Below are 19,937 nucleotides of genomic sequence, written 5' to 3'. Positions count from 1 at the left end.
ACCCTAAATCGGGCACCCAGTCTAGTAAGAATGGAAGGGCAGTCAGGTCCGAGCAAAGCATAACACTTGGCAAATTCAAGGAAATGGGTTACGTCCACTGTCCCCGCTTTCCACGTGGAGCACCTGGGAGACAAGACCAGCAGATGAGCGCGTACCCGGACGAATGTTGGCTGGCTCAAGTTAAGCGACCAGACTCTGCAGCTTGCACTTCCCCGACTGGGTGCACTCAGTGGGTTCGAATGGACGACTAGCCTCGGTAGCCGGTGTGTCCTCGACCAGGTTCTTTCTCGAGCTTGAGACGGGCGACCAGACCCAGTAGGCGGCGTGTCCTCGCCCGAGTTCCCTCTGAGGACTTGGATGGGCGACCAAGCTCAGTGGTCGGTGCGTCCTTACCTGAGTGCCACAGCCTCCCCAGCCAGGTTACCTCATTAGGTGGCCGGTGCATCCCGACAGAGTGCACGCCCAGAGACGGTGAACGACGGATTCTACGGAGATTCCTTTCCTTATTTGGCCAGCAGCTTCCTTCCTCGGTCCAAACACTTATTACAATGATTACGACGGATCTCCTAGCAGATTCGGCCCCATCTTTACCTTACTTTCCTTGTAGGAAGCTTATTCCTTTTGTATAAATACCCCCACGGGGTCACCATGTAAAGGGTCTAATTTTTGACTACTTAATAAGAAATCCCGTTACGCTGCCAAACTCTTTTTTGGCAATCTTTCTTTTCTTTTCGCCACAATCCTAGTATTTTACGGTAGTGTTGGTCCGCCGAACGGCTACCTCTAGGCCGTAAAACGAACATTGGCACCGTATGGCGATCGAAACTAAAGGTCCCATTTTTAAGCTTTGTTAATGGCACAAACAAGACGTAGAAACCGCAATAAGGGACAAAACGTTGTCGCTCCGACAGGAAACAGACATGTCATTGTCATTGCGAACGCGGAGGAACAACCCGCCGATAGTCGTGCCTTCGTAGGTACCTAAGGGAGCAACTAAACCATCATGCCTCTGGTGAACGGTCGGCAGCACGTCCTGAGCGTACTGTCGCGCCAACCCAAGAGACCTTGGGAGGCAACCCCCCACCGCCTATCGCTCAGGCCCAGCCAACTCTCGCGGAGTTGTTGGCACATGCCCTTGATTCATACGCGCATGGAGGAGGCCAGGTGCCCCACGTTGCTCATCCTCAACCGGCACAATCGGTTCCCGTCAACCCTAACGTTCCGGCTTCAGAGCATTCGGTGCGCTCGGAAGGGCGCTTGCCACGGAACCCCCGCGCGGCCCATTCCGTGCACTCGTGGCTTGGCCCTTTAGCTCCCGTCCAGTCGGTCTTGGATCGGTTGGGAGGTCGAGCCATGCAACGCTCCCCCGATCGATCAGTCGGGAGGGGAAGAAAGCGGCCTGAGGGAGAGCCGCCACGAGTAATCATTCAGAGAAGGATAGCCGCGAGGCGCAGGTAGGAGGCCATCGAAGGCACTGGAGAATCGCTCTTACTCCTAGAGCAGCCCGCCCTTGGGATGGCCGACTTGATGGCTGCCGTTCAGGAACTGCTGTAGAAGATAGAGGAGAGAGATCGGTCGGCTACTGAGAGCCTATTGACCGCATCCCCCATTTCGGCGGAAGTACAAGCGTATAGGGCCCAGTCGGGTTTAAGCTACCCGACCACCCTACTTACGATGGATGGGGAGACCCGTGTGACCATGTAATCAGTTTCGAGGCCAAGATGCAAGTGATTGGGGCAGATGGTACGATGATTTGCCGAGCATTCTTCCCCACTCTAGTCGGACCTAGGGGTGTGCAAACTTCAGAGAATTTTCGATTAACCGACCGAACTAACAAAGTTCGGTTAACCGTTTTTTAACCGAACTTTTTCGATTCGGTTAATGGTTAAAGGAATTTCAAAACTTCGGTTAACGATTAATTCGGTTCGAAAGAGTCGATTAACCGAAGTTTTTAATATATATATATATATATATATATATATATATATATATATATATATATATATATATATATATATATATATAGTAATTGTGTAATACTAATATGAATATATAATGGACTATCGATGTTTAGACTTTGGATTTTTGATTGATGATTTGAAGTTAGGCATGAATTTATTATGATATGTATTTTATTTTAATTGGATCTATTAGTTTAGGTGATTTTTAGGATTTTAAATTTTAGCAATAAAAGGTTCGGGTAATCGGTTAACCGATCGATTAATCGAAAAAAATTCGATTCGGTTAATTCGGTAACAAAAATACCTAAAAATATGTAAAATACAATTGGGAAGGTGTTTTCGTGCTAAACTGTGTTTTTTAGGACAATTTACTCTAAAAAGCAAGACCTTTAGGCCAAAACATGCACAAAACTCCTTCAAAAGGCTCCTAAAAACTAGCATATTTTGACGTTTATCAGACACAATATCTCAAGTATCTCAATCAATCAAATGGAGGCAGCTCTAACTTCAAAAGTGTATATAACTGACTTGTCGCACCGAGATTGTGGATCGACCAAGTACGGAGTAGCTCTCGGTTTGCACAGTCGTCTAGGGACCCGCCCGAAATCTAGATCCAGGTACTAGAAGGAAAAAAAAAAAAAAGTTCAATATAATGCTAAGTATTTTTTTTTTTTTTAGCACGATAGTAAGACACACATGTACTTGTAGACATGAAATTGAACACTTGAAGGCATAAAGAGGGTCACTAGAAGTCAAGGGGAAAAAAAAAACACTAAAAGGAAAAATTCGAAGAAAATTAATTGTGCCCTCTAAGAAAAAAAAAACATGCACTTAAAGGCCAAATTTTGCACTCAAAAGAAAAAGGAATAAGGTTCAAATTGGCCATTGAACGTAACCTGAAAATGCAATTAGGCCACTGTACGAAAAAAAGATGCAATTAGACCACTGAACATTCAAAAACGTGCAATTAGGCCACTGAACATTCCAAATGTATGCAATTTCACCGGATAGTAGGTTACCATCAATTTTAGCACGTTACCTTCAATTTTAGCAGGTTACCTGCTTACGTGGCGGCTGAGTTGGCATTTTTAATAATTTTTAAATAATTTGTAATAACTTTTAATAATAAATTTTAAAAAAATTGAAAATAAATAAATAAATAATTTTTTTTAAAAAAAATTAAATTTGTTTTAAATAAATTTTTTTAAAAAATTATTATTAAACTTTATTAAAAATTATTAAAAATGCCAACTCAGCTGCCACGTAAGTAGGTAACCTGCTAAAATTGATGGTAACCTGCTATCAGGTGAAATTGCATACATTTGGAGTGTTCAGTGGTCTAATTACACTTTTTTTTCGTTCAGTGACCTAATTGCATTTTCAGGTTACGTTCAGTGGCCAATTTGAACCTTATTCCAAAGAAAAACTATGTACGGAAACAAATTAATACAGATGCACTCGGAGAAGAGAAATATGCACTTGAAGAAGGAAACATGTGCACTCGAAGAAGAAAAAAATATGCACTCGAATACAAAGACAATCTGACTTACTTAAAATTACAATAATACCACTGCGCACGTTTATTAATTAACCTTCAATCTGAACTGTTAATTTGGACTAGATCTATGGTTGATAGTTTTTTTACCTAAAATATTCATTCGCATTTGATCCTTAATATATATATATATATATATATATATATATATATATATATATTAAGGAATACAATAATAATAAAATAATTACATGTTACAAACGTTACAAAACTAAATTATAATGTCCACAATAAATATAATATTTATAACATTTTTCAAATAGTTTGGGCTTAATATTGAACTGTACAAGCCGTATTGTGTTAAATTGATTCGAAGTGTACAAGACATATTTTGTTAAATTAATTAAAATTATGGTCCCGGCGGGGCTCGAACCCGCGACCTTCGGCTCATAAGACCAACGCTCTAACCAACTGAGCTACGGGACCTCCTGTTAAAGTTTATGAGTTTCTTTTATTTAACAAAACTGTCTAGGGCGCTTTTAAATGTTAGAGACAAAGCACCAATTTAAGCAATTTAAAATTAGAATTTTCATAATTTTAAAATTATAAAATAATTACTAGGGCGCTCAGTTTAGTTAAAGAATGAATATATATATATATATATATATGTATATACTAGTTACCACACGTGCTTTGCGCGATTAACCAATGCCCAATATGTATTTTTTTAAATTACTGTTCCTTAATTGGTTAAAGTATTCATATAATAATGATAGAGATAAAAATGTTAAAATCTATAATACTACAAATGTTGCAGTTCAAATGATAGTAGGGTATGAGTGTGAATCATGATACAAAAATTTTGTACTTTTAGTTGACACATTATGTACCTACAGTTAATAGTTCATGTACATGTAAACAATAACTTGATAATTAACGTTAGGTTATTTTTGGACCAAGGTCTACAATGCGGCAAATTATACCATGGACCAGGATCTACCTTGCATTGTAGACCCTGATCCAAAAATAACTTTCAAATTCTGTATATATATTTGACACATTTTGTACTTACAGTTGATTGTTTCTTTGCATGTAGCTATCATATTATGTGTAAGCAATTATCCAAAAATAACTATTAGATTATGTATCTATAATTGACACATTCTGTACCTACAGTAATTGTTTGAGGCAAATCGGCCTGACGAGATGGAGAAAAGGTACTAATAATTAAGGGTAAATTAGAAAAATTAGCTAAAAATATTTAAACAAAAATAATATCAACCATTCATTTGAATAAATAAGTATACCGACATTTATTTATTCCCGTTAAGGTCCTAACTTTATTGACTCTTATTAAGATGGTCTGACGAGATGAATATAGATCTTTCTTGTAATCTCCAAAGTACTTGAACAAAAAAAGTTTTATTGGTGAAAAAAAAAATAAAAAAAATCAACAATTCAGTTGAATTTTTTGTCAGACATTATAATTGAATATTTAATCATACAACTTTGCACCTTTTCTTCTAGCATCATCCATACTCAAGCAAATTTAGGAAGAAAATAAAGGAGAAATTATCACAAACAAGAACCTAGGTTAATAATATAATTAAGAGATACGGAGGGTGAAGTTAACGACTTAACGGAGGCAAACAAAAATTAACGGAGCAAGGGGTTATTTAAGAGAAAAGGTATTAATAATTAAGGGTAAATTAAAAAAATTAGCTAAAAATATTTAAACAAAAATAATATCAATCATTCATTTGAATAAATAAGTATATCGATATTTTTGTATTCTCGTTAAGGGCCTAACTTTATTGACTCTTATTAAGATTGTAGATATATATATATATATATATATATATATATATATATATATATATATATATATATATATATATATATATATATATCTTAATAAGAGCTAATAATGTTAGGCCCTTAACTGGAACAAAAAAAAAATGTCGGTATAACTGTTTCTTAAAATGAATAGTTCATATTATTTTGATTTTAGCATTATTTAATGATTTTCCTTATTTGTCCTATATTATATTCTTTTGTTCCCTTAAATAATCCTAAATTTCGTTAGTATAAACTTTAGTAACGGAATATTCCGTTAACTAGGGATACACTCAGGTGCGAATAAGTGCCCAGGAGGGAATATGTGAACGAATCCGCGTGCGACACGTGTCCAGATCTAATAGTTTAAAAAAATGTGATGGTATTTTCGACTTTTCGTAAATAATTGAACATCGAAGTGCAAGTAAAATCACTTACAAGTGCACCTACTTTGACCTATAAGTGCATGTAATTTTGTCTTGTTAACATTCACTTCCCACAAACATTCATGCACCTGGGTGCACCTATTTATAACTATAGGTGCAACTATTTATAACTATAGGTGCAACTACTTATAACTATAGGTGCACCCACTTTCACCTATAAGTACATGTAATTTTGCCTTGTTAACATTCATTGATCTGAGTTCAGCGGGTAATAATACCCCTGAAAACCACCTGCAAACATTCATGCACCTAGGTGCAACTACTTATAACTATATGTGCAACTACTTAGAACTATACGTGCAACTACTTATAACTATAGGTGCACTTAGTATTGATGCTCAGTGTAAATTTTTACTTGCACCTATAATACATTTTACATGCACTTGTAATACATTTTACTTGCACTTCGATATTCAATTATTTATGAAAATGACACCGCGCTTTTAAAAAAAAATCAATGTTTCTCATCCATTAGATCTGGACACGTGGACGGACAAAATTCATTCTTATTTCGCGCCTAGGCGAAGCATTCGCATGTGAGTGCGATTCCCGTTAACTATTTATTATTCTAACTTACTCATTAATTTATATAAAAAGGTCTTAGGTTCGAACCTCATCCCAATTAAAGTTGGCATAATTTTTAAACATATACTATGAGAGCAAGAGATATAGTTTCCAACTTTAAAAATGAAAACAACTTGGACTCGTATTTGTACAATGAAAACATGCACTTGGACTCTAAAACAGTAGGATCATTTTCTAACGAATTGACAATGTTGACATCTCATTGGCTCCAATTGAACAAATTTACATCAGAATTTTATCAATGCATGAAAACTTCTAAAGAAATTTATAAGTTAATTTTTACTATATCAGTATAACAATATCTGTTGTGACCATATATTTTGAATTATTTATTATCAATTGACAGCAATTGTCATTGACAAACTCTCAAAACAATTTGTCTCAACAACGAATGAAAATTAAAAAAAAAATAAAAATCAATGATTTCATTAGTGTTGATGAAAAGTATGTAGGTCACTTTATTACTCTTATTAAATTAAATAAATTAGTAGCTACAACAAAAAATAATACATATGCATTTAATTAATTTAGAATTAGATGTCTATAATGCCTTTATTTTAAAAAATTATTCATTATAAAAAAATTTAAAAAGAGATATAATTTCATTAGTTATATTATCTTTATTTTCTACAATTCAAAGATTCCTTACCTTCAATTTTATTAATTTATTATCTTCACTACATTATCCATTGCCTTCTTTTTATATTATCTTGTAATTTTTTTTTTTGAATGCTATTTTTTTTTTTAAATATCAAAGTTATTATAATACAAATATGTTATATATATTTATTTACCAAGTATTTTATACAAATATAATAAATATTAATATTTTGTTCAATTCTTTCACATGATAACCTACAATACACATCTCATAGCACATGAAACATGTAGAGAAAAAATTATCACTACCAAATATCAATAAGTGCTTGTAATATAAATAATTCATAGTACAACTAAGATCATAGTTATATACATAGCAAGGCAAATCTAAAGCTTCCTAAACTACTATAATCTCATTGCACGATGTATCCCTCTATGCTATGCAAATTATGCTATGAAACGATGTCCACCTTGCAAGGTGGACACGGTTCCAAAACTGTTCATAATTATGAATATATAGTTCAAAAATTATGAACATATAATTCTATAGTTATGAACATAGAGTTGTGAACATAATTATGAACATATAGTTTGTAATTATGAATATAGAGATTCAATAATTGTGAATATGAAGTTCAAAAATTGTGAATATATAGCTTTATAATTATGAACATATAATTCAGTAATTATGAACATAGAGTTCTGTAATTATGAATATAGAGTTCAAAAATTATGAATATATAACTTTATAATTATGAACATATAATTCAGTAATTATGAACATAGAACCGTGTCCACCTTGCAAGGTGGACACAGTTCCACAACATAACGATTGTCTATGCTACCACCGGTAACCCAATTGCACATGACACATTACCAATAAAAAAAAAAAAAACGAAAACAAAAAAGAGGACATATACTCAAGATGAAGATAATGATAATGCTACCTAAAAGAGAACTAAGAAGAATTAGAGAAATTTAAATCGAAAATAGTATTTATTATTTATTTAGACTATCGCTTTTAGATTAAGTATTTAGACTAGCGTTATTACAAAATTGCAAACATTTATTTTAATGACAATTATAATCAATCTCTCATATATTATCTCGCATTTATACACTTTAAATTACTGATTTAGATAAACAAATTCAACACTTATTTACCTATGCATGAACATCTCCTATCTAATATTGCATTGGTATACTTTAAAATATTTATTTAAAAATAATTATTGGACATTATCCCATTGGCGCAAACGCGTAAAAAAAACTAGTATATATATATATATATATATATATATATATATATATATATATATATATATATATATATATATATATATATACATATATACATATACATACACACACACAAAAGTATTTCAGACACTTTCTAACAAAATTAATCGATAATACAAAAAATTAAATGTTAAAATTGTTAACTAAAAGTAAAAATATTTCAATTAAAATGATTAATTAAAGATATCTTTATCTTTGTAATGCTCTCTCACTTTCAAATATAGATCCTACTTCCATAACTTCATATTTGCGATTCCTCGCTAGTTTCTCTACTTCCCTACAATTTTAACTGACATTCAATTCATAATTTTACATCCCTATAATTTCAATTCATTTTTAATAATAAATAAATAAATAAAAACACAAAACAATGACAAAAGATGTACACGTTTGCAAGCTTGCAATACAAGTGGCATAACAAAAATAATTTTAAAAAATTACAAACCTTTGCCATATAGAGTTACAAGTGTTCCCATTTAAGGAGTTGGGGTAGCCTAATAGAATTTTGTTAGTTGAGTTGGTTAACAGATTGTCTATCAAAATTTAAAAATCTCAAGAGGTCGTTTACCAACTTGAAAAAATAGAGAATTTTTTGAAGAAAAAAAAAAAAGAATTGGAGAAGTAGAAAAATGAAAATTGGAAACATATTTAATGTTTGATGAACTATGGACTTTGGAGTTGTGACTGGTTTAATGTTTGATGAACTATGTACTTTGAACTTTATACTTATTGTTATGTATTATCAATTATGTAATGTCTAATGTTTAATAAATTATGTTTTATGTATTTATCGATTTATGATAAATTTAGCAAAGCAATAGCCAAATAGCCAATAAGTTAACATTAAAAAAAAAAAAAAAAAGGTTTTGGGGCGGGGGCTCGCCTAGCCCGCGGGCTGAAGACGGGGCGGTTCGGGCCAGCAAAATCCACGCCTGTCACGGAGCAGGCTTTTTTTGCCTGCCCCGTTTAGGCCCTCGGCCCGCCCCGCCCACTAGCTCGTATTGACAGCACTACTACTCATAAGGAGATTTGCACGATCCTTTAGTAAAAAGAAGATCACTCAATCCTTGAACACAAAGCTAGACTTGAGTATCTAGGTTTTTCTACTCCGAAAGTTTACTCCGCCTCTTTCTACTTCTACCGAGTAGAGATACAAGTGTTTGAAGATAAAGATTCTTAATCTTCAACTATGAGACCTTGGTTTCTTGGATCTGAATCTTGAACTCCTTTTGATCAGCGTAAGTCTCTAAAAACTAGATATATCTTTTGAGCTTTTGTCTCTCTCATTGATCACGCTTGAATAATTTCTTAGAACGTTTGAATGCTTGTAAATTTTTTCCTTGAATTGACCAACACTTTCTAGGTCTTTGAATGAAGGTACTAATAGGCATTTAGAAATGTGTCCATTTGAGGGAAACCCATTTCGAACGACTATTGACCAACGTGTAATTCAGAGGGTACTATTGCGTGCCAGACTTTCCAGCCGTTAGACCATCCTTTTTGCGGTGAACATATCTTTTTGCTCTGCATAAATGTCTAGGCTTTTTAAGGAAAATCGTTCTTGGGATGTGAACCTAGGACTCACTTTGCCTTGGTCACATTTACTCATAAAAGCATTAGTGTTTTAAGGTTTCGAACTTTTAGCTTAGAGAACGTCTCGAGCAATCCTTTTCGAATGGTTAATCATCACTATTCGAGTTAACATTTTGAATCTTTAATATACGCAACTTTCTGGTTTCGAATAGTTGTCCTTACTATTCGAGCTTCTTCTCAAATCCCCTTCTACTCGAAAGGTATGCCCTTCCACCACTCGACCTTTGCAATATTTCGGTCTTGAAGTCTTATACTCTTCGACTCTTCGTCTCTTCGTCTCCATCTCTTATGATCTTCCATCCTTCGAAGCTAGTTTCTGGCTATCTGAAACGTAACCATTCGATTTAACATTCGGACCATTCAAATTTGAGAGTAGAGTTCCTAAGCTAGAATAAAATAAATTTGGAGACTAAAATTCTTAACTTTTGGTATCATCAAAATCTAAATTACAAGTGTTCCTAACAATTCCTCATTTGTGCAACACAAGCTTTATCGTCCTCATATAGGACATTGGGGGTAAGAATGTAAGACATAACATAACCAATTTGAGACTTGGCATCATGGGATCAAACAAAATAACTAGTATCCAAGTAGCCCAATAAAATCATATATTGGTTTATCGTGTAAATGTCAATATCTTTTGTAACTCGAATATAGTGGATGCTGTGTTAAACACTATTCCCATATTTTTATACCTATATATTTTTATATTTACAATATAACCAGAATTATATATAATTACTAAACCCTAACTAATCGTCCACCTCCAAAATCTCATTCTAAATTCTGATTCAACTATAAACATTGTTGTTAATCCTACTATAAATGTTCATATTTTTAATTGTTTATTACTTGTTCTTACTGTTATAATATTTAATGAAGTTCCACGACTTTTAACTATGTGAGTTGATTGTTAACTAGTTATGAGATTATATAGGATGAGAATAAATAATACAATTGAATTTATTCATATACAAGTTAACAAGCATGTTGAAGTCGTGACTTGTTTTATTTTATTTTATGTTTTAATGTTATTATGTTTGCATTGTGGTGATATATTAATTTTTTTTAATATGTATATATTTCTTAAATTATTTAGAAATACTTATTAAAGTTTTTAGGGAAAATGACACTTTTTCCCCCTAAGTTATATACTTATAGCACTTTTTCCCCCTGAATTATTTAAGTGGCTTTTTTTTCCCCTGAAATATTAAATGGACATATTTACCTTTAAAATAAATATTTCATTTATTTTTCTTCTCTAACAAATTATTACTATAATTTGGTTCAAACTAAAGAGATACTATAGCAACCAAACCAAAATATTCCAATTACAATTTAGAATCAAACGCGATACTTAGAGTTTATTAAAATCGCGAGCCGGAATGACCGGCTCATGTTCCGAACTGAAAAAATAAAATACATTTTTTGTTGAATTTAGAATATTTTAAAATAAAAAATAAAATTTTAAAATAAAGACGGTTCAAAATCGTGAACCGGATCCGGAACCACCGGTTCACGGTTCAGGGTCCAGTTTTTTTTATTCATAAATTTAATAAATAGAAATCTAAATATTGGGTTTTAGATCTGAATCATAACCGAAAACTTTTAATTCGATTACTATAGTGTCCGGTTCAGTTCGAACCAAACCGTGGTCATCGCTACATATACACAATAATTTGTTGGAGAAGTAAAATAAATAAAATGTTTACTTTAAGGGTAGAAATGTCAATTTAATATATCAGGGGGAAAACCCACTACTTTTAAAATAATTGAGGGGGCTATTGTGCTTACATAAATAATTGAGGGGGAAAAAATGCTATAAGTATATAACTTAGGGGAAAAAAGTGTCATTTTCCCAAGTTTTTAAAAAAGACTTAACATGTAGGTTTTAAATAAACTCAAAGCGGAACTTACTTTGAAACATTTTTAATGGCCTACATATTAAACAAACTTTTAAAAAGATTTCAGGCAAGGCCGCTCAGGCTTGAGCCACAAAAAGCCTACATACAGGCTCAGCCCCAAGCCCAAACCTTAGATTTTCGTAACAGGCCTAGACATAATATTCTAAAGCACAGCTCGACTCGGCTTATTTCCATCCCTAATAATAAATAACTTAGAAGTTAACGTGCATAAGTTCGACACTTAAGTGCATCAGTTCAAAACTTAAGGTGCATCAGTTCGACACTTAAGGTGCATCAGTTTGAAGAAACGTAAGGTGCATAAATTCGACACTTAAAGTGCATCAATTCGAAACTTAAGGTGCATAAGTTTGACACTTAAGGTGTATTAGTTCGAAACGTAAGGTGTATCAGTTTGAAACTTAGGATGCATCAGTTCGAACCTTAAGGTGAATAAGTTCAAAACGTAAGACGTATAAGTTCGAAACATGAGGTGCATAAGTTCAAGACTTAAGGTGCATCAGTTTGAACCTTAAGGAACATCAATTCGAAACTTAAGGAACATCAATTCGAAACTTAAGGTGCAACAATTTGAAATGTAAGGTGCATAAGTTCGACACTTAAGGTGCATCAATTCTAAACTTAAGGTGTATAAGTTTGAAACTTAAAATGCATAAGTTCGTACCTTAAGGTGCATCAGTTCAACAATGGTGGGTGGAGATCATTCGCAGCTAGTTGCCAGGAAACACGTTTTTTTTTTTTTTTTTTTTTTTTTTTTTTTTTTTTTTTTTTTTTTAAATTCTAAAATTGTCCTTCATTATGAGCCGTTGATTTAGATTATATCAATGACTCAGATCTCATCACATTTTTCACCTGGGAGTTCCTTCACACGTAAACCATCCCCTATATATATATATATATATATATATATATATATATATATATATATATATATATAAACACACACACTTGAATTGAAATTTTCATTTTATCCCTATACTATTCATTTCACATGAAAATTGCAATTTCTTTTCATTCTAATTTTCTATTGGAAAAATAACATTTCTACTTTTAACTTTTATTCTATCACACAAGGATTTGATGCAGACAATTTTCTTGAGACTCATAGAATGAAAATAATTAATCATCAATTATCACATTAAAGAATAAAAGTGAAAAAATAGAAATAAAATTTACATGTAGTAAAACTCATTTTCATTGCAATAAAAAGCCCTTGTAAAAGCTTTTAGTACGGAGTAAATTTAATAATTTATTAATGGTTTGACACAATTATGTATATTTGAATTATTATTTTAAGTAGAGAGTAAAAAATGAAAATAAGAAGAAGAGAAAAAAGAGTTTCTGCGGTGATGTGAAACCGGAGGTCATCAATGCGATCCATCGGTTGCCATTAGCTGTCATCTTCACATCTTTGTATTTCTTTTTGATTGTTCTGTGTGAATATTCCTCCTTCGTCGGTTAAATCTCACTAACTGCGCAATCTATTTGTGGAAGGCTTCTAAAATTCACATTTCCATTAGCTTCTTCAATTCTCTGTTAGGGTTTCCGTTTCATGTGATCTCAATTTCCAATTTCGATTCAATTTTGTGTAGAACTAGGTTTCCTAATATTTAGGGGATAATTTTTTGAGTTGTTGAGTAGAGATGTTCTATGGATCGGTGGTGTGGGATCCTTGGCTCATTGTTGCACAAATCGTGTGCCTTCAGTGCCTCTACTACTTGATTCTGGGGATATTCATGGGCGTTCTAGTCGGAACTCGAGTCTCCCGAATGAGCCTTGTTTATTTCTTTGATTACGCCAGTATTACTGCCGCCACTGTCACCGGGTGGTGTGTCATTGCTTCGTTTATTCTAAGCTCAATTGTGGGGTAAGCTTTCGACTTTATCTAGTGTTCGACCATTTGAAGAGTCGTGTTGTGTGCTTAGTTTAAGTTTTTTGATTGATATAATGGCGGCTGCAGTTATAGATTTAATGTACTGTGACTTATTTTTGATGTTCTAGAGCTTCTCCTCTAGGTTCACATATAAGTTGAGCTAGTCATGATATTAGTAAACTGGAAATAATCACTCAAAATATGATGCTTTTAGAGAATTCTGTACAATTGAGTATGGTTTTATGTGGAAAAGGCACATTTTAGTTTTGATGCTTTATTTGATTGGATCTATGACTTGATCACTCTATCATTTCCCTTTGCTTTAACATTTTTCTCCTTATTTGATAAGTTCTTCCTTAGCTTTGCTTATTAGCATTCAAACTAGAGAGAAAAATGTGTCCATGAGAGGCTAGGGGAGGCTATTAGTGTACTCCTGTTATATGTGGTTGTAATGTGAAGTTGAGAACTAATAATTCTTGTCTGTGAGGAATTAGGCCTTTAGATTTCCCTTTCTTCATTTGAATATTTCTCAGATGCTTTGGATTAGATGAGATGGCAATGAGAAGTTGTGGGTTGTGAGTTTTATCTGTTTGAGTCTCACACATTTATCTGAGCTCTCTTGATTTGATTTCTTATTTATCCCTCCTTTATCCCTCTCTCTCTCTCTCTCTCCTTTTATTTCTGGGTTTCTCAGTGCAAGTGTTTGAGTTGGAAGTTGCTAAAAGTTACTAGGAAGCCAACTTAGTTGTTTGATAACTGGCTAAATTCTCTTTTCTTTTAATCATGCATGATGCATCTTATACTTGTTTGATTTTACAAACTTTTAAGGTATTATAGTTCATACTGAATTTTAAACTTGAGTAAGTTAAATGATTATGTTTTTAAAACTAATGTCTTAACCTTCATAATTCATTCCTTTCCTCTTCCCCAAAGCAGGGCTGGCTTCTTAGTCTATCTGATTGAGAGAGCAAAGAAGTGCTTGGATTTTTCTGCCACCTTATACATCCTTCATCTTTTTATATGCATTGTGTATGGAGGTTGGCCTTCCTCATTAGCATGGTGGGTTGTGAATGTTACTGGGTTTGCAATAATGGCCTTGTTAGGTGAATACCTGTGCATAAAGCGTGAATTGCGAGAAATTCCAATAGCAAGATACCGTCCAAGTAAGGGCCCTTTTTGTACTCATGCATATAACTATATATTTTGTGAGATTATTTTATGTTTTCACTTCAATTGATATAAACAAGATGACCTCCCAACCCTGCCTCAAAAGAAAAATGTTGCAATATTACCAGCATATCTATCTTTTTTTTTTTTGAAACCACCAGCATATCTATCTAATTTCCCTTCAGAAATATGTACTTGGGTAATGCTTTTGTTCTTACTGATTTGGCAGGAGTTTGAATGGTAGTGCTTTAGTGTTGAGAATATTTCAATCTGCAGTCATACTTTGTCTTTAACTATGAGATAAATACAGAGTACTATATGAAGTAAAAAAATTTCCCCCTCTTTGGAGAATGATGAACTTTAACCAGAGGGATAGAAACTAGGTGGAATCTATGTCAAGTTTCACATTTAAAGCTTTTATCTTGGGAATTTATCAAGTAAAATATCTATAGAGATATTAATAGCTAATAGTAAGCTCATTTGAGGCAATATATTATCTGGTACACTCAATAGTGTGGTATGCCTTGCTCAATGACGATTTGAATGTGTTCTGTCATCTTACTTTGTAACCATTCAAAGGCAAAACTCATTATTTGATTTGTTATTTTCTTGTGTTTATAGTAACAACTTACCATTGACCAAATATTTAAATTAAATTTGACAACTTAACTAAGTATTCACCATCACTGGAGTGGCTTGTCTTTAAAGCTTGTGCATTTCTGTAGAAGGTTGGTTGGAATGTGAATGCTGTGTAACCATGAGTTGGTGAAATGTACTATTATTTTCCTAGCTCTGATGTCTAACTTTTTGAATCCATGCAGATGTTTGATTCCATAGGTGTTGACTCACAGGCAATGAACAAATTACGTGTTTAGTTTGTGCTGGCAGCTTTTGTTTCCAATGGAGATGATCCTGCATGAAGCTTGTGAAATGTTTTGCAGCTTTTGTACATGATATGTTTTCCACACTGGAAGGCTGTGTCAAAGCATAACACACACACTTGGTTAAAGACAAGGAAAAAGAAAGTGCGTGACGAAGTAGAACTTAGACATTTGATGAATACAGTTAGAGAATGTTGGGAAAGGGTGGATAGATTTCAAGTACTTAACGATTTTTTTGATGCCTTGCTGCAAGTTGGAGTTATGTGTTGTAAACTCAAATTGGCAATTGCCCTTTGCTCAGAATTACATATTACTTTCATTGTCAACAGTTACAACTTGTCTAGTTCTTGTAAACATCAAAACCGCTTCTCTTCTTAGAAGAGCTTAGGAAGGATTTAAAACTCTTTTCCAACTAAAATTCCTCCGATGATCCATTGTTTTAAGGCTTCCCATTAGAGTTAGAGATGTCGGCCACAGCCTCTGCAACTGTCAAATATAATCCGCTACAGCCAAGCTCTTCCAGAACGTTGGAGCTCTGCAACTTTTCCATAACACTCCCCAAAGGGTTTACCAATACAAGCTTAAGCGACCTCCTCTCCAACGCTTTTCTCAGTTCACGGACTGTATCTATACCACTTGTGTCTATGGCTGTCACAGCTGACATGTCTATGACTACGCATTTGATCGTGCTTTCATTATTGTCCATGGCCCTCTCTTCCTCTTCCCGGATCCATCTCAGTAGTCTGCAGTCATTTGATTATCATCATTATACTTACTTGTACACTCACAAATCATTTTATTATATTATTATTATTTAAACCCAAACTTACCTTTCTTGTAAGTAGGTGGAATTTGCAAAATATATAGGAGCCTCCACTGAGAGTACAATGAAAGAGGGAATCCTAATTGCTGTTCTGTATCTGTTTAGGCTTTGATATACTTGAGTTCCAGGAATGTTTCCCAGAACACAAGTGTTTGGTCTTGTAACATTCAACAGAATCTTGAACACTGAAACTCCAACCTAAATAAAAATATTATTATTGTGTGTTGGATTGAGATTTGAGAGTATAGAGTATAGAAGAGGAGAAGTTTACTGCAATGGCTAGCCCAAGAGGCACTGAGATGAAAAGAACACCAAAAAAGGAGCACATGCAAGCCAGGAAATCAAGTTTGTCTACTTTCCAAAGCCGAAAAGCAGCCTGATAATCAATTAGCCCAATCACGGCAGAGATGATAATCGCTGCTAGGATGAGGTTGGGTGTGTAATAGAAGAGCGGCATGAGAAACAAGAGGGTGATGAGCACAGTTGTTGCCATTATTATGTTGGAAACCACTGTCTGTGCTCCGGCATTGTAGTTGACAGCAGAGCGCGAAAATGATCCTGCAACATTAAATTGAAATTGGTGGTAAGTTCTGAATCTGATCACTGTGGTTGGTTAAGTTTAATTTGAGCAAGCAACCGACCTGTTGTAACATAGCAGGAAGAACATGAACCAGCGATGTTCATGAGACCAATAGCCATCATTTCTTTGTTGCCATCAACTTGGTAGTTGTTCAAAGCGGCAAATGTCCTGCCAACTGCAATTCCTTCAGTGAGAGATAAGATTCCAGTTACAATGCCAGTCTTGATGGCAAGCGGCAAATAAGCGCCATGGAAGTAGAGCATATTGGCAGAAGGTGGATTCAAACCCTTTGCCAGGTGCCCAATCTGCACGCACAAATTAAACAACCTTTAATTTGTATCACATCATATCTTCTATCATATCCATCCCGCATTATATATATATATATATATATATATTGCTTGCTTGCTTACAGTCTGAATCCCGTGCGCCTTTGAATTGAGAATTGCAACTATGGCAGTCGACACCATAACTGATAGTAGCGGCGCAGCTGCTGAAATCCAAAACAATTTCGGTTTCCTCATGCTCTGCACCATTATATTAACAAACAACCTTAGCTTCATTATTAAAGAATTAAATTAAAGTTAGGTCGTTTTAATTTATTACTTATATATATATAGCATGCTGTTTTGTAGATGAGATGGACTCACAATGTGCCTTGCTATCAACAGGAAGGTGAGAAAACACACACCCATCACAATAGTTTGCCAAGACCACTGAAAACAAACATTAATTAATTATATTATTAGTACATAGAAATTAAGGTTTGGTAGGCAGGCAATTCAATCTACTCATGTATGTTACCTTACCTCATGTGTGTGATGGAAAACAGAGGACAAAACAGGAAGAATTTGCATGTTGTTAGTGAAGTGGACAATCCCAAGTAACCCTTTCAGTTGTTGCAAAGAAACAATAACTGCTGCTCCACCCATGAACCCAACCAGAGTTGCCTTTGATAAAAAATCTATTATGAATCCTAACCTGCATTCCATTTTATTTTTAAAATCAGTCATCACCTTTCTATACCACTACCTACCTTTATAAAAATATAAAATATAAAAGGAATTTTAATTTATGGTGCATGCAATGCTGCAATTGAGTCAAAGTATATATTCACTATCCTATCAACAGCTTGTTGACTCTAGCCGTACTACTAAAACTTTATAGTTACCAAGTCCCTTGTTAGAGATATAATAATCTCATCAGTCCCTTGTTAGAGATATAATAAAGAGATGGAGGAGGAGAGTATATATAGATTTTATCCCAAAATAAATAAATAAATACCTGAAGAAACCCAAAGAAGCTTGAAAAATTCCGGCGACAAATGTGGCAGTGAAAGCCAATTGAAGGTAAAGGGTGGGGTGTTGAGTATAAGGAAGAGCCGCCTCGCTAAGCATTGTGCCCATCACCAGAGAAGCTATGGACACCGGCCCTACGGCCAGATGCCGGGAACTCCCAAGAACTGAATATATCAACGCCGGGACAAAACTGGAATCTGCGCCCGGCATATATATTATATTATATTAATATTAATGCAAAAAAAATAAATAAATGACAGTTTGTACTTACAGAGTCCGATAATAGGCGGCAAATTTGCGAGTTTAGCGTAGCTGATGCCCTGAGGGATAGCGAGGCTAGCGATGGTGAGACCGGAGACGACGTCGGCCCGGAGAAGGGCGAGACTGTAATTTGGGCCCCACTCAAGAACCGGGAAAAAAAACTGCACACACACAACCAACTTCTTAACCCACGTTTGGTTCTTCAACCTGTGGACAGGATCGTCCGGGAAGAAGATCTCTCCCAGTCTCTGCCGCAGTTTCTGGACGGTGCTTCTCTGCGGCGGCATGCAAACTTTGTGCATTTCCAGCGGTTGCGCCGCCTCCTCGTTGGGGATGCTTAAGACGGCGTCGTTGCATGCACCATTTCCATTTCCATTTGCATTTGCATGCTGATCGCAAAAATCTTCCACCCTGTTATTACAGTTTATCCCCATGGCCGGTTTCAACTTTGAAGGAAGAAGAAAGAAGAAAGAAGAAAGAAGAAAGGGTTTTCAGTTGTTTTTGTGGGGTGGAATTGAAGGAGCCAGGTTCTTCCCATTTATAGGCCAAAACCAACCCACTTTTCCCATTTAACACTACTATTCTTCTCTCTCTCTCTCATCTTTCTTTTCTTTTCTATTATAGAATATCATTTACTTTTTACTATTTTAGCACTCTTCATGTCCGTTCAATTACCCAGGTTTGACTCATATTAAATTTTTTTTTTATATATTTAAATTTTACCAAAAAAATTAAAGTACATACTATTAAACAGTTAAAAAAAAAAATTTAAAAATATTTATTGAAAAAGTATTGTGACCACCTATTTGGAAAAGTAACAAATGTGCCATCACACTACACTACGTATATAATAGTTGGCACCCACTATATTTATTACAAACTTAATCCTTCTTTCTTTGGTTATTTTTAAAAAACATTTTTTTCATAATTGTTAAATTTAATTTTTGTATTTTGTATTAGTACTTTTGATGTTTTATACTTTTATACCTTAATACTAAATTAAATGGTATAAAAAATTGAATTATAAATAATTTTGGGATCGTCAAGTTTTTTTTTTTTTTTTTTTTTTTTTTTTTTTTTTAATTGAACTACACACATAAAATGAGACACGGAATAATTTAAGGATTCTATTTTTTTTTTTTTGAAAAAAATTAGAAAATTAAGTAATGAAAAATATTTACTTACACCGTTTCAATTTTAAAAAACTGAAAAATTATTCCAAATAGATTGTTATCTATTTGATAATACTTTTTCAAATAAACTTCATAAAACTTTTGAAAAACATTTTTTTTTTCTTATTTCCTAAATAAAACATAC

At 34.1% G+C, this 19,937-nt stretch overlaps 2 protein-coding genes and 1 non-coding gene across 3 annotated transcripts; 1 reads left to right on the top strand and 2 right to left on the bottom strand.

The window, feature by feature from the left end:
• Nucleotides 1-3,868: 3,868 nt before the first annotated feature.
• Nucleotides 3,869-3,942, bottom strand: TRNAI-UAU. The gene has a single exon. It is a non-coding gene; the product is annotated as a tRNA-Ile (tRNA).
• A 9,135-nt stretch (nucleotides 3,943-13,077) lies between these two features.
• LOC109189477 (protein SYS1 homolog) lies at nucleotides 13,078-15,990 on the top strand. Its single transcript, XM_019340118.1, has 3 exons — nucleotides 13,078-13,604; nucleotides 14,547-14,773; nucleotides 15,599-15,990. Exons 1-3 carry the CDS (start codon nucleotides 13,381-13,383, stop codon nucleotides 15,604-15,606), a joined length of 459 nt encoding a protein of 152 aa, XP_019195663.1. The 5' UTR covers nucleotides 13,078-13,380; the 3' UTR covers nucleotides 15,607-15,990.
• Nucleotides 15,928-19,114, bottom strand: LOC109189461 (probable sulfate transporter 3.4). Its single transcript, XM_019340117.1, has 9 exons — nucleotides 18,631-19,114; nucleotides 18,346-18,556; nucleotides 17,871-18,042; nucleotides 17,712-17,777; nucleotides 17,475-17,588; nucleotides 17,123-17,366; nucleotides 16,753-17,039; nucleotides 16,489-16,679; nucleotides 15,928-16,401 (listed from the first exon to the last, which is right to left on the bottom strand). Exons 1-9 carry the CDS (start codon nucleotides 19,052-19,054, stop codon nucleotides 16,098-16,100), a joined length of 2,013 nt encoding a protein of 670 aa, XP_019195662.1. The 5' UTR covers nucleotides 19,055-19,114; the 3' UTR covers nucleotides 15,928-16,097.
• Nucleotides 19,115-19,937: the final 823 nt, after the last annotated feature.

The sequence above is a fragment of the Ipomoea nil genome, unplaced genomic scaffold, assembly GCF_001879475.1.
Source record: "Ipomoea nil cultivar Tokyo-kokei standard unplaced genomic scaffold, Asagao_1.1 scaffold0202, whole genome shotgun sequence".
In the NCBI taxonomy this organism is placed as follows: domain Eukaryota; kingdom Viridiplantae; phylum Streptophyta; class Magnoliopsida; order Solanales; family Convolvulaceae; genus Ipomoea; species Ipomoea nil.
Note: the sequence above shows the minus strand (reverse complement) of the source record. Positions and strands in the feature narration are given on the sequence as shown.